Source organism: Limulus polyphemus, unplaced genomic scaffold (assembly GCF_000517525.1).
Source record: "Limulus polyphemus unplaced genomic scaffold, Limulus_polyphemus-2.1.2 Scaffold600, whole genome shotgun sequence".
NCBI classification, from domain to species: Eukaryota; Metazoa; Arthropoda; class Merostomata; order Xiphosura; family Limulidae; genus Limulus; species Limulus polyphemus.
In genome coordinates this window covers 258,481-273,448 of record NW_013666210.1, presented here as the reverse complement: position 1 = coordinate 273,448, position 14,968 = coordinate 258,481, and the positions used below count along the sequence as shown (strand labels likewise).

General features: G+C 30.3%; 1 protein-coding gene across 4 annotated transcripts in view; it reads right to left on the bottom strand.

Annotated features, from left to right (window-relative positions):
• Positions 1-867: 867 nt before the first annotated feature.
• LOC106459389 (band 4.1-like protein 5) overlaps positions 868-14,968 on the bottom strand; it is a 69,902-nt gene continuing 55,801 nt past the window's right edge. Inside the window, exons 14-17 of one of the 4 annotated variants that reach the window (XM_022385860.1) lie at positions 12,413-12,472; positions 11,869-11,947; positions 7,376-7,828; positions 868-3,344 (exon numbers count right to left, since the gene is read on the bottom strand). In XM_022385860.1, coding sequence (XP_022241568.1) covers positions 3,144-3,344; positions 7,376-7,828; positions 11,869-11,947; positions 12,413-12,472 — 793 coding nt within the window. In that variant the 3' untranslated portion in view covers positions 868-3,143. The remainder of the gene's footprint in view (positions 3,345-7,375; positions 7,829-11,868; positions 11,948-12,412; positions 12,473-14,968) is intronic. The other 3 variants (XM_022385862.1, XM_022385861.1, XM_013919004.2) reach the window with 3 other exon arrangements.

The following is a 14,968-nucleotide window of genomic DNA, read 5'->3' as shown; positions in this document are numbered from 1 at the left end:
ACATGAAATGAAACTGTATCAAGAGTCTCCAGTGGAGTAGGTACGGATACATCAAGTCCATGAGCAACAGGTTTTATAGCAGACTGAAGGTTCGGATAGAACTTTTTTTTTTTTTCGAGTGTTGTGGCCTTGCATGTTACATGAGCAAAATAGCAGTCATCTCCACAATTTCAAGACTCACGCCAGACCATTGGAATTCCAAAAGGCAGACTTTTTCTTATCTTTAGTCTATTGTCTCAACTCTTCAACACAAATGGTGCAAACTTTGTGCGGAGCCCATGATTTATCTTGGTCCTAAAGTTTTATTCCAAAATACGTGTAATACGCTTTTTTGACGAATTCTGTAAGGTTTTGCCTTTGTTTCTTTACAACAAATTTATCACAAATATAACAGAATGTGTTTAGGTCATTTACACAACCTCTTGTTGCCATAGCAACGAATAAATAATACTGAAAAGAAAAAATAATGTCAAAGTGCACGCACAAACAAATACTATCCAGAACTGTTAACAGTTTATATACTAGCGGTGTGTTTCTCGTGGGTTGTAGAACAATCGATAAGACTCTCATATCGCGATTGGTCTAGAGAAATCTATAGCTTGTAGTTGTCAACATTTCAGTGAAAATGATTCACTTATGCAAACGTACATATGACGTTTTGTGAAAAATCTGTACGTGATGGAGAAAGATGGATATAATTTTCTAATTCAGCATACAGGAATTACTGTAGAACATGTAAAAATTTCAAGACAATAAAACCAGGCCTGTGTTATCACTCTAATGGTAAAAACAACGTACAAACACGATATTGTTGAGAAATTTGATTAACCATATGCACTTTCGAATCAGCAGAACACTATGAATAGGTCCTTGTTCAAATTTGAAATTTTATTTGTTAGCGTAATCGACAAAGTTTAGCACTAGATACGCACTAAAGAAACCAGAAACCAACAAATCTCGTGCTAAATAATCAATATCTAACACAAAATTAATTCCAAATATGATTAAGAAAAAGATAAAAACAACCACCGTAGTAAAACCGGACATTTACGGAAGCTACATATATTTAAAATTACACTCAACAATAATATTTGAAATGGCACAAAACTATTTTAGAATTACTTTTCAATCAAAATTTTTTTTACATTTATTTATAATGAAAGTTGAATAAAATAACTAAACAATGTTGAATAATGCTTCTTTTTCTAAAGATTATATTATATTGGAAAATCAGGGTAAATTTACAAAACAAAGCATCACATCCTGATATAGAAAAGTGAATGAAACTGCTTCATGCATAAAAGCAGATAAAATGATGCATTTAACAAAATTTAACAATTAAGGATGACAAATTTTTAAACATAAAAATCTAATTAGAAAATATATCTGACCAAAGTACAAAAATAAATCCAAATGATTAAATTGATAATTAAGAAGAAGCCTGCTATTGGACTGCTAATCCCCCAGATCTCTGCTAAAACAGAGTAATACTGGAAGAGCAATCCTAACTCTCAGATCATGTAGGAGGATCTATCTAGTGCACTCTTCTAAGTTACTCAGTTTACATTACGTGAAACACAACTCACTGGTACAATATCTTAATAGAAATAATTTTCACTTTAGAAAACAAGAATTTCCTTAAAATGATAAACATAGACTTATTTTAAGCCTACTATTTTTTTTTTCACATATTTGTTATTTACATTTCATCAGCAAATAACTACATATTTAGAAACAAGAAACACATTTATGAAAAGAAAAACTTAAATGCATTTCCAAAATGTAGTGTCTGGTACACTTTTATTTATCTAAAAACATTAATGTAACTTTTTTCATTAAATTTTCCAATTATTGGAATTATTAAATGTATTATATAAAGTATTAAGTTCTATTTGCTCTCCAATAATGAATTATGGCACAAATCATATATATCTCAGCTTTTACAGGATTTTTCAACAAAACCCTTCTAAAAGCAGTTATCAAGCACTTCAAATGACATATAAGTTTTCAAACTAGATTTCAGTTAAAAAAGTGCTAATAAAAACTTTTTCAAATAAAAACATAATAACATGCACTCATGCTTCCTTACAAGTGTCTTGAATATATGTATCACTAATCATGGATTTGCACTTTGCACACTTTAAAATATGGAATCTAGGTTCTAGAGAGGCACTAATCAAACTATATACAACATTGCTGTAAGGCAGCAGATTCAACACAAAACATGACATCAGTAAAACTGACTTGTATTTAGCAATAACTTTTTTTATAATCTAAAATATGAAGTGTAGTGGTAAACCCAAGGACAAAGTATAAATATTCAACTACTGCACTAAATGTAACCAAAGACTGTAAGTGGTTTAGAACAAATTCATCAAACTAGAAAGGACTAAGTTTACCAAAGAGTCAATACTTATTAAAATTGTGATATAAAAAAATAAAGTTACCTTCACAATAATTCTACAAAACAGTGCCATACAATATGGTGGAGTACTATTTCACTGATGAAGTAATACAACACACAGTTATTTATATACATAACTACAATTTGTAATCACAGTTTCTCAAATGCTGGTTTTAAATCATATCACATCAAACTACTAAGAAAAGATGTAAAACAGTTTCTGGTAGTCCATAAAATTTAACCCCTGCATAAATTAACACTGTTTTTTTCACAACAAATTTCATTACAGCTTCCAACACAAAATAATACATAAATGATAGTTAGAAACCCTATTTGACAATCACTGCATTAAATCAAGAGAATTCTCTTTAATCCATTTTCCACAAAATAAAAATTTTACTGTGTAAACATGCTCTATCATTCACAAATACTTAAATAATAACAATAACACCTACATAGTTAAAACAAAATTTGAAAGAAAACATCTTGAAATTGAAAGAATATTTACAACATATAAACAACTGAAAACATTTAAGACCTTATCAGCTGATATCCAAGACAATCACTTTAATAAAAGAAAATGTGAAAGAGATAAAATTTGCATACCCTAAGAACAAAAAATTGTAAAACTATTAACAAGAGAAAAAGTTTCTAAAACCATAACTATTTTTCGGATTTTCCAAGTTACAAAGGCTTCAATAGTTATCAACGTTTTCACAAATTAATACAAGAAAAGCATTCACAGTTCGGTAGTGATCACAGTACGACGTTGGACCCTCTCACCCTCTCTGCGTGTCACATCATCAGTACTGGATACATGCCAGGGTGAAAGCACACTAGAGTTAGAGCTTGGTGAAGTTTGTTTCAGCAATGCTGAATTGTGAAAGCTGGCAGATGTCAGGGGTTTAGTCACAGGGCTTGATTCAGCAAAGGATGTCTCCTGTCAAAAGATGTTTTTACAAAATACATATACTGATGTGCACTAAAATTCAAAGACATGAAAGCAAAGTACAATTGGTAGAAGTTATTCTTTTGACATTCAGTAATAAACCATTGTACATAAACATGAAGTTCATTCTTATTGTAGTTATATACAATTGTCATGTGGAGTTACCAAATGCATGATGTACTCCAACTTTTACACACAAAAATGCTGAGGATACCAATCATATCAATTTGTATATTACTACTTTAAAATAATACTGGAAACCTTAAGTCTTGCTGAAGTTTGTTAATGTTACTTTTTTAAGCAAATAGAAAACTAATCACAAATTATACTGATAAATCTAGGATGCTAGATAGTTTAAAAAAAATCAAAAATCAATCAAATTTAACTGGTATTGTAGAGAACATTAAACTACCATGTTTTTTGAAAATTAGTAGTAAAATAAAACTGTTCAAAAAATTCATTTAAGAGTCGTCAATAAACCATTTAATAAAATTATTTCTTTTTTCAAAAAATTTCTTTGGCACATGTGTATTGTTCAATCTTAAAAACTAACATTTTTGAAAAAACAATGATTATTTTATACACAATTCAAGCAAAATGAGATTGTATCCAGTCGCCAAATTACTAAAATAATAACTTACTGTACAAGATTAAAAAAAGTGGTAAAAAATCCCGATGAAACAGAAAAACAATCTCATACACTACATGTTTCGGCATATATTATGCAACAACCTCGTCATGGTAATCAAAGGGTTAAGAGGGCTCAAAGTTTGAAAGAAGTTAGATATTTAATTCATATTTTACATTACTTATACATACAATTAGTAATTTTTGGAGCTAGTTTTAGCACATGAAAAAAAAATTAAGTCATCAGCATACAGAGACAGGAGAATTGGCAATATTAGTGACCAATTTCATAGTAAGCATTCACATGACCTCAATGACACACATAGAAAACATCCAATTTGTTTACACCAATTTCAGTTAGCTTGGGTCAACATAATTTAAATGCAAACGTTTATGTTTTATCCAGAGATGCTGTTGTTTATGAAAAAAGGTTTCTGCATATGCAAAATAAGATTATAAAAAAATAAATTTATTTTACCATTTTTGACTACTCTAAGACAATTCCATGTAGAATGTGACTTTTTTTGAATATTTCAGCTTTTTCAGTATTATTTCTGAAAGAAAATTAGTCCACTACTGAAAACAAAGTAAAAAGAAATACAGGAACTTCTTCATGACTTATCATATTTCTAAATCTGCAGTTTGAATTCATGAGTATTTAAAAGTTACCTCTTATATCATATTCACAGCGCTACATTATATTGCTTCTTTATACTCCCATAAATTTATTGACCTTTGCCCATTCTTTTCAGTAGAATACCTTTTTCAGGAATAATAGTATAAAAAGTTAAAATATTCAAATAGAATCATAACCTACATGAAATAATAAGTGGTAAAACATGCTACAATCATTTCTTATAACCATTTTATTTGTATATGTAACAATTTTTTTTTGTACTAAACAGCATCCTCTCTGGACAAAATGTAAACATCCACCATTTTATTTCTATTGACCTCAACGACCTGAAATTGGGAAAAAAATCCAATTAATGTTTCTATATATTTCAATGAAATACTATTTGAATACTGATCCAGTCCTTCTTTATCATTAACTTACGACGATACTCTGATCCAAAAGATAAAATAACATTTTAGATAGGAATGTTCTCAAACATTAAACTTATGTCAAACTCATGTCAGATTGGGTAATTTTTCTTTAAACATCTTAAGAAGCTTTTATTTTACAAACTGGTAAGTTAGAAACATAGCTATATCACATCTAGATACCATGGAGGGTTAATCATACTTTATACAAATGATTTGCATATAATCACATTATGCCATACTCGCTAACTAGATAGGGTTCATAAAATGTATAGATTTATTAATCCTATATATTGAAAACAAATTATTTGCATTGTTTCAAATAGCATTTCTTTTTATCTAAATGAATTTTATGTTATATTACCAAACACAGCAAACTCCCAGCTAGTAGTGCACACACAAACACACACACACACACTGAGTTTGCATATGAATCCCATGGTACACTGCTGCATACAGTTTATAAAGTTTAGCAGCTGCTTTAGACTGCTAGTTATTAAAGAATCAAGATATGATGAAAATAGTTTATAAGTTTTCAAAGAGGGATAGTAACTGGAAGCAATATTAGTGTTACGTGCTAAAGATATTGAAGATTACCAGATGTTCTAATGTAGTATATCACTTCAGCTAAAATATAATAATAATAATAAATCATATCTCAGTTCTTGTGAACTTTCAAATGTCTTGTGAAACAAATCCATGTATCTGGCATTCATTTTATTTCCTGAATTTTAATAACAGTTTAGAAGTGCAGGCCAATTACATTCACCAAGTGCAGGATATCCTGCGGCTGAAATTCAAGAATGGGTTGAAAGTGTAAGCTGCTCATCATCTTTGAATCTAAGTAATAGCACTTTGTAACCTTAAGTTGTTCATGTAAGCTCTGGTTCATCTAAGGTGGTGACATTTTGTAACTATAAGCTACTCAAAGCTCTGAATCTAAGGTGATGACATTTTCTAACTATAATCTGCTCATCACAGCTTTGAATCTAAGTAATAGCACTTTGTAACCTTAAGTTGTTCATGTAAGCTCTGGTTCATCTAAGGTGGTGACATTTTGTAACTATAAGCTACTCAAAGCTCTGAATCTAAGGTGATGACATTTTCTAACTATAATCTGCTCATCACAGCTTTGAATCTAAGTAATAGCACTTTGTAACCTTAAGTTGTTCATGTAAGCTCTGCTGAATCTAAGGTGGTGACATTTTGCGACTATAAGCTACTCAAAGCTCTGAATCTAAGGTGATGACATTTTCTAACTCTAATCTGCTCATCACAGCTTTGAATATAAGGTAATAGCACTTTGTAATTTTAAGCTGCTCATCAAGGCTCTAAATCTAAGTTGGTGACCTTTTGTAACTATAAGATTCTCACCACAACTCTGAATCTAAGTGATGACATTTTATAACTATAAGTTGCTCATCATAGATTTCAATCTAAGGTGATGGCACTGATGGTACATTGAGCATCAAGAATGAAGTGAAGAACAATGGGAGATTATCATGTGGTGTGACAAATTCCCCTATCCAATGTTTGCTTTATAAAGATGGACAGACCTCTAAGAATGTGTTTTGGAATATGTGTGTAACAGCAAGATATTCATGTTTTTTTTGGTTTTATAGAATTTTCTTGCGAAGCTACACAAGGGTTATCTATGCATGGCCCTCTCTAATTCTGAACCAATCAATTAGAAATAAGGCATCTAGTCAATAGCATCCACCATCAACTCTTGGGCTTCTCTTATCTAACCAAATAATGAGACTTGTCCATCACTATTATAAATGTTCCTACACTCCTAAATTGTGGAGCACATTTTTAGAGCAATGGAACATACACTCTCTGTTTCACTGTCCTGGTACTTTAACCACTACACAATGCTCAATCTCTCAACTAAACCTGTTAGCAACTAAGCAGACTGTAATTAATGTCAAAGGTAATTCACTTTCTCTGAAACATGCAATCTCTTCTTCCAAAGATTTGCTGTCCAAAAACTTATAGTAATAACATGTAGGTGTGAATAGCTGCCATATACTCTAAGTTTCAAGTTTTTAATCCTCATTAACTTCTACTAATAACAAAATGAACATGCAGATAAATGCTATAGAATAAAACCTGATTTAGTAAAATAAAATGACATATAAATATCAACATTAACTTCTGAAAAATGTATTTTACTCTCAAACACTTAAGATACTATGGATTATGAATAACAACTACATGTTTATGACATTTATAAGAAAAGGTTAATATGGTAGGTTATGCTTCATTGTTAGTTGTTGTTTTAAAGAATGAATGTTGGTGACAAAGTTTCTCGAAGCTCAAGGTTAGTGTTGACAGACCATGCCACTTACAGTTAATACCTTAGCCCAAGTCTTATCTTCCTTAGATTCAGATCCACCCTTCTCCTCCCCAGCAGAAGCTACCTGGTTGCAAACATTATCTTGAGATATAGGCCTTGTACCACTAATCATGCTTTGAGATTTAATAGATTGTTCTAGGGTGTTACTTACTCCAGGTTTAGAAAACGATAAAAGTTCAGGAATGGAATTCTGAGTTACAAACATTTCGGGATCATTGAGAATTATTCTCGGGAATGAATTAGATAAAGGAACGATGGTGACATTAGTAACATAAGAAAGGCTAAGGGAAGGTGTGATGGGGCTAGCAGGACTAATGCCCAAAATTGGGACATTATCATTACTTTCAGAAAGTCTCTTAGTTATTTCAGAGTCTGTAGTTAAAAAAGTGGTACAAGACTTGGCAGCAGGACACTTATTGGTTGCAGCCATACTGATGGAACGATCCTGTGGAGGTTATGGTACAGAGTTTTCATATTAACATTCATTTATAACAGAGTTATGGAATTTTATCCTTCAAAAAATAATGTTCATCCTGCTTTTAGAATTTCTGATATTTACTTTATCTTTTGTGGATATATATATATATATATTTAATTTACTTGCTGTTAATTTTTCAAGTGAAAGGAAAACTCAATCAACCTGCTTAATGGCAGTCAGTTGACAATCTCATTAAACTATACTCATAATTGCTCAAATATTATTCATAAATTTCACAAAACATTAAAAGAATGATCCATATTAATCTCTAATAGTTAATTTATTATCAGTCAAAAAAAGTAAAAAAGTATGTGATAATATGAAAGTAAATAATCAAAATAATCAAAAAAGTTATGACAAATACCAAAAAAGTCTAACAAAAGAAAACACAGAACATACTTTAACTACTACTGTAAATAAATATGAATTATTCTAGCATTGTATTTATTCACATACCAACTCAATACAATTTATATTCTGGACTCAAGAACAGTAATGGTTAAAATGTGTACTGTACATCAGATATTTGTTTCCATTATTTTTCATTTATTTATTATACTTTATTATTATGAGAATCATTTTACATTGTTAGCTTAATATGTGACTTAAGGACTAGCTTAAATCTTCTAAGCTGGATAAGTCTTATGAAATATTATTGGCATTATGTCCAAAAGTATTATAACAGTGATGGTATCTAACTGATGAATCAAAGGATTCAAATAATTTTTGTTTTATGACACTGTAATACATAAATACTACAATCCTTATTCTTCTATATTATATATATTTCCTACCTATACAATTTTTAAATTTTTGTAATTTCTGACTTAGAGCATCTAAGTTACTTTTAATTATCTTTAGTTTATAAAGCAATAGCCCTAATACTACAAACAATCATTATTTCAATCGGCCATTCTTCTGCTTATGATCTAAATAAGACATTTCATACAAACTTCATCACTGTGTCATATCTCTGATTTTACAGGCAACAAATCATTACAGCTGTTCTTCTGCATATGAGACCTTGAATCTCTTGTTTTTAGGAGATCAAGTGGGGGGGGGGTCTGAATCTGATTGAGGTGTTTAAGATTGTAAAGGGAATTGATAGTGTTGATGCATTATCTTTTTCATATTTAACAATGAGAATAGTAGGACTATGGGACACAAGTATAAATTTTGGCAAGATAGGTGTCATCTTCAATTAAGACAGTTTCATTTTTCTAACAGGGTGGTTGGCCTTTGGAATGGGTTGTATCCCGGATGTTGTAGAGGCAGTAAATTTAAGTGAGTTTAAGAAAAATCTTGATAAGTATATGAATGATAAGGGCTGGATTTAAGATTTTTTTATAATTATTTTAATTTAGTTTAGAGGATGGAACAGCCACGATGGACCAATAGGTCCCATATTGTCCCAAAATATTATGTTACTACAACATAGCTTACTCCTAGTGAGACTGTCATATATTAAATTAGCAATGTGTTTACTAGGTTCATATTTATTTCTGATTTATATTTGTATCTTATTTTGGTCAGAAATCACTGACACAAGAGCACAGAATAAAGTCTAAAAACAAGAGGGAAATAATTATTCAAATAAAACTTAGTTTTATATATGACTGAGTATGTTATATTAAAACAATTTTGAATATACAAATCAGATGTCATGTGACAAACAGCAAATATAAAGTCTAAAAACAAGGGGGAAATAATTATTCAAATAAAACTTAGTTTTATATATGACTGAGTACGTTATATTAAAACAATTTTGAATATACAAATCAGATGTCAGGTGACAAACAGCAAATATAAATTCACAATGAACAGTGTGTTTTATACTACATTTTAACATTGTTTGGAATTTTATAGGTAGGGTGATGTTACCAAAAACTGGTCAATTTTGGAAAGGATTTGTAACAGTCCTTTTTGACACAATTATTCATACACTCAGATCATAAAGACTGGCCGAGATAAGAGATTTAGAATTTAAGATGATTATTCCCCTTGTACTCAATAACATTGCAAAACAAAAGAATACAGTTCAACTTGAGGCACCAGGACAACCCATAAAAACCTGCAATAAGTCATACTCCAGCTATGGTAAGCAAAGTCTTGTAGCAGATGAAAATCTACAAACACAAAAGTCGGTGGCAAAAGCAGTTTGTGTGTCTTAGGCAACAGTACGCAGCACAATAAAGGTGGATCCCCAAGTGAAAATGAGACCAACATGGTTCAGGTTCACCTAGATAAGTGTTCCATTCATACCTCCCATTGAACCATTCCATACCCGAAGTAGAGAAACAATTAAATGGGTATTCATAGCAGTCACATCACCAGATGCAGTGCCTATAGATTTCTGTGTGACTAATAAGCACTAGGAAACTGTCATCCTTGAACACTAGATGGATTAGGGAGAGCAGCAGGGAAAAAAGGTATGCTTTAGACTTGACAGCCTTATAACAGATCCTTTTGCAATAAAAATATACTGCAAGGCTATTTTCAAGATGCACTGTCATTAGATGGAGCATGACCAGATGTGATGACATTGACTAATAATGTAAGGCTCCAGAATACTTTTGATATACCAAACCAAACCATTTGTTGTATTCATTTCAATTCTGCAATGAATTTTTAGAATTTGTAAAAAAAAATATAATCTCCAATTAAATCTCATTGAATGTCTACATTTTTTGCTATTATTATAATATTTAAATTCATGTTATATTTTATTTTATGATTAGTCATAGTATGCCATGCACAAGTGAGATTCAGAGTAACTGCAATGATCACTAGCTATATCTCTAAAAATACCGAATTATAATCAAATACAATGCTTACTAATTGTTAACAGATGGAAAATGTTTTACCCAAAGGATTTCTTGTGCAACACAAGGAAAACTGGATTACTTATTTTAAAGGAAAGCTACTACAAGTTTTAAAAGTTATAAATGATATTCTGATGAATATTTATGATACATATACTTGTTTCAGAGTAAAAGAAGAATATTTTGAAATACTCTGACCTCAAATATCATTCATAGCTACAGATTTTATTACTGTAATCTCACTCTTTGCACATCCTATGCTGACCATTAGCTTGGCCATTTTACTTTTAACTTTTAATAATATAAATGAAACATTACTTGACCATGCCTGGCCCTTTTATTAATTTTTTGCTTGTCTCATCAATCAAGGTTAACATTTAACAGCAAATTACATTATTAATTACCTGTACATACTAAGCAGTTACAGGTTGACTGATAGGTGTTCAGTACTCTAACATCAAAACTAGGCATGTTTAGAAACTTTTGAATGGACACAGGTGAACATGAGGGAAAAAACAGCAAACAACAAGGAGCTACAAAAGAAGCTACTGGCTCACCATTTATTTGCATAACTGAATTCCTATAAAACAACACAGGGCATATATGCAAGCCTTCTTTTCTCTCTTGGATGCCTTTAAAGCATTTTTTAAGTTGCTGTTTTTGTTGTGATAACAAATAACTCTCAAATGCATATATATTTGTATCATATTTTTATTTAAGCAACTGCAAACTATTTCTCAGTTAGCTGGCCAGCTTTTACAAACCCACTTTTATCCTATAGCATGACATACACAAATAAGTCATTTGACAGGACTATTTCTTGTAAGAAAGGATTTCGCACATTTCAGGGAGTATATTCCAAATGACCAAACAGATACAGTTCTAACTGCAAAATCTTAAACAATTTTATAATTGCAATGTACGAGGCCAATGATAATGTCAAACGGAATTTGCATGCATGAGGAGGATGTATTTTAGTTGTTTATTTCAAGTTATTAGCAAAATAATCCATAAACTGAGATTTAAGTAGCTCACAAGCTCATTAACATCTTTCTAAGTATTTATGCTTGTATATGCTGGTGTTCCAAATGATCACCCAAAACACATGTTCTCATAAACTAAGGAACATTTGGCAACATTTTGAAGGTATGGTACATCCAGATTGGTCCATTAACAAGTACTTACCATAGAGAAGAAAGAAGTCAAGTTACATGAAGTGGGAGTGGGTGAGCTAGTTTCTTCTCCACTGTTAGTGCATGCATTCCTAGTGAAAAAAAAAGTTTTACATAAATGACTGTCACTATCAAATACGTAGTACAAAAAAAATGTCAATCTTTTTAAGATATTAACAAATTAATCCTTTAGAAAATACAAAGTAAAATGAATATGCAAAATCACTTAATATAACCAGGAAAATAAACCACACAATTATTTTTTTTTAACCCATTTGTTCTTGGCTCATAACTCTTTTTTAAACTTTAACATCAAATGTATGCATTTCATAGTCTAATTTATCCCAACTTATAACTTCATTCCTATTGTTAATTCATATCCAAACATTTTTTTGCCAAGTAATTCATGACTGGATGTTCTAGTTTCACTCATATATATATATATACACACAAATATATAATTTTTCTCCAAAAGCTATGCTATATCAAGGTTGTAAAATAGTTCATCCGGCTACAATGGATAACCCATTACAAAAACAGCTTCAATCAGTACCTACCACTTGTCCTCTTCATTTCTTGTCAAGCTGTTTTTCAGTTTTCCATTATAATTGCAATCACTAAAAACATGTGACAAAAGCTGAATAAAAAGCTGGAACAAGACTGCTTATAAACTTCCCATACCAATTAAAACAGTGTCATGAATAATTTTATGTGTAGTAATATTAATATTCTGAACTAGACTGTGAACTCATCCAAACAGCTGCTATTAGCAACAAATAAACCTAAAATTTGTGATAAAAATCACACTAACTGTAGATATGTTATTTTTCTTTACTACATTACTCTGAATATGTAGATTGTGGACCAAATATCAGAGACATGTAAAAATAGCATTCCAGATCTCTCTTTTGTCCTCCTCTCCCTATAATTCACTTCTAAAGAAGTCTTTCATTCAATACCAGAACTACTCAGTCAAATTAAAAAACATATGAAAAAAAAAAAAAGATTTGCAGTTAACACTATCTTTATCACAAAATTTAGGCTTATTACTTTCTAATGCTTTGCCAGCTTTCAGGGTTTAAATTGTAGTTACTATTAGCATTGTCACTATTATCACTTCTTGATTAAAGCTTTAGTGAATTATTAGAAATTTAAACTAGCATAATAGTAATGTAAAATTAACTGAGCTGGCTTGTTAACATAACACCACAAATACATTTTTACCATTGAAACTATAAGGATTAGTATTATTATGTTTAAATAAAAATAAAATGTATTTTGTACTTTGACCTAAATGGACTACAATGTTAATGCAGAAACAACAATAAACTGTATTCTTTTATTAAAACCATATAGAGTAGACATCATACTTTGAAAAATAAACTGTTTTAACATGTGAACTGCCAGGATTATGTTGTTGTATGATTATAAATAAAATGCTCTTAACCACAAGGACTATGATATTAGTAGGTTAATATATATTATTATTCTGTACTTTATCATTAGATATATCTGGATTAGCATGTTATTGTAGAACTAAAATAGACTGTATTTTACCATTTTCAATTCAGTTATTCAGTGCAGTGAGCATACTTGTAATTTTAAGCCTATTTTTGACCAATAAAAGTGGTATGAATTCCCCAATTTCTGTATACAATTTAAATAAGGTTGTGCATTCACAATGAACCCAACTAGCAGGGGGATTTTCTCAAATCTCACCTTTTGTTTTGAATACAAATGATAAAAAAACTGGTCACAGAAAATATGGAAAGTCCAAAAGATAATTTTCATTTAAGCTTCAAACAAAATGGCAAATATGACATTAAAAAGTAGCCAATGCTACTTTCTTAAACTGTTATATAATCACATCCAAACTGTGATAATGGTGAAAATTCTTGTTTGTTTCCACAGAAACTACTAAAACTTGCCCATCTTTTAACAAATTTGCTTTTAACTAATTATTTCAAATAAGAAAAAGCTATGAAACAAAAGTTAATCAGTTCAAAAACAATATATGCTAAAACATATACTTATGATACACAATAGTATGCAGCAGACTTACAACATGGGATTGGATTAAATGAATAATTTTGTAAATAGCTTATTTTCTCTGTGTGTGAATGATGACTTACATCTCTCAGTAAAAGTTAAATAGCAGCACTTTGAAATACAAAAGTGGCATGGTATATCACAGTACAAATAGAAGGTGAAACAAACATGATTTATTTTCATAAAAAATTGTCTGAAAACACTTCTCATATTAACACAAAACTGAGAAAAAGCACTAAATTTAAATTTCTCATGGCTAAGGTAAATTATCATAGCAGTTTGGGTCTAAAGAGTTAATGTACCTTAAACCTGATCATATTATTGCAACCATATCAAGGTGGAAAATCCCATAAGTATCCTTGGATGATTAAGCATTGACTCACAAAGCAAAAAATTAAAGGGAAACTACATCACATATTTTTAGGACTAATTAAAATGTTTTTTTAAAAGAGTGGCCATAAAATTTACTTATTTTCTACATTAATCAATAAAGACAGGTTATGTAGAAAACAAAAAGATATTCAAGCCAGCCCATCTTCACACTAACATTATAAATAAAAACAAGGTGACATTCTATATCAATTCCTGCAAGTTATAAGTTGTTAGTTTAGGAAAAACAATTAAGTGATTGCATGGGAAGATTTAGGTAATTACTAATATTTATTACGTATATAGTGATATTTCTGACCTTTATTCACAAAACTGAACACTCGAAGCATTTCCAATGATAACCTTTACTTACCTTTAAAATTTTCATACTGTTATGTCTTATTAGGTATAGCTCAGTTACTGTTTACTTTAACCCATACCATAGCTTTTGCAGCAATACTCTTTTTGTTTGTGTTAATGTGTAAACAAAATTTTCCTTGAAGTGTTTTAGCTGAAAATTGTGAAGATAATTATTTTACTTACAGTGAAGGATATCATAAGATGTGTGTGTGTCTATATATACACACACACACACACACACACACACATATATATATATATATATATATTATAGTATTGTTACGTCTCCGTTTGTTAATTAACTTTCCGTAACTTCGTTCCGACGTAAACTTTAG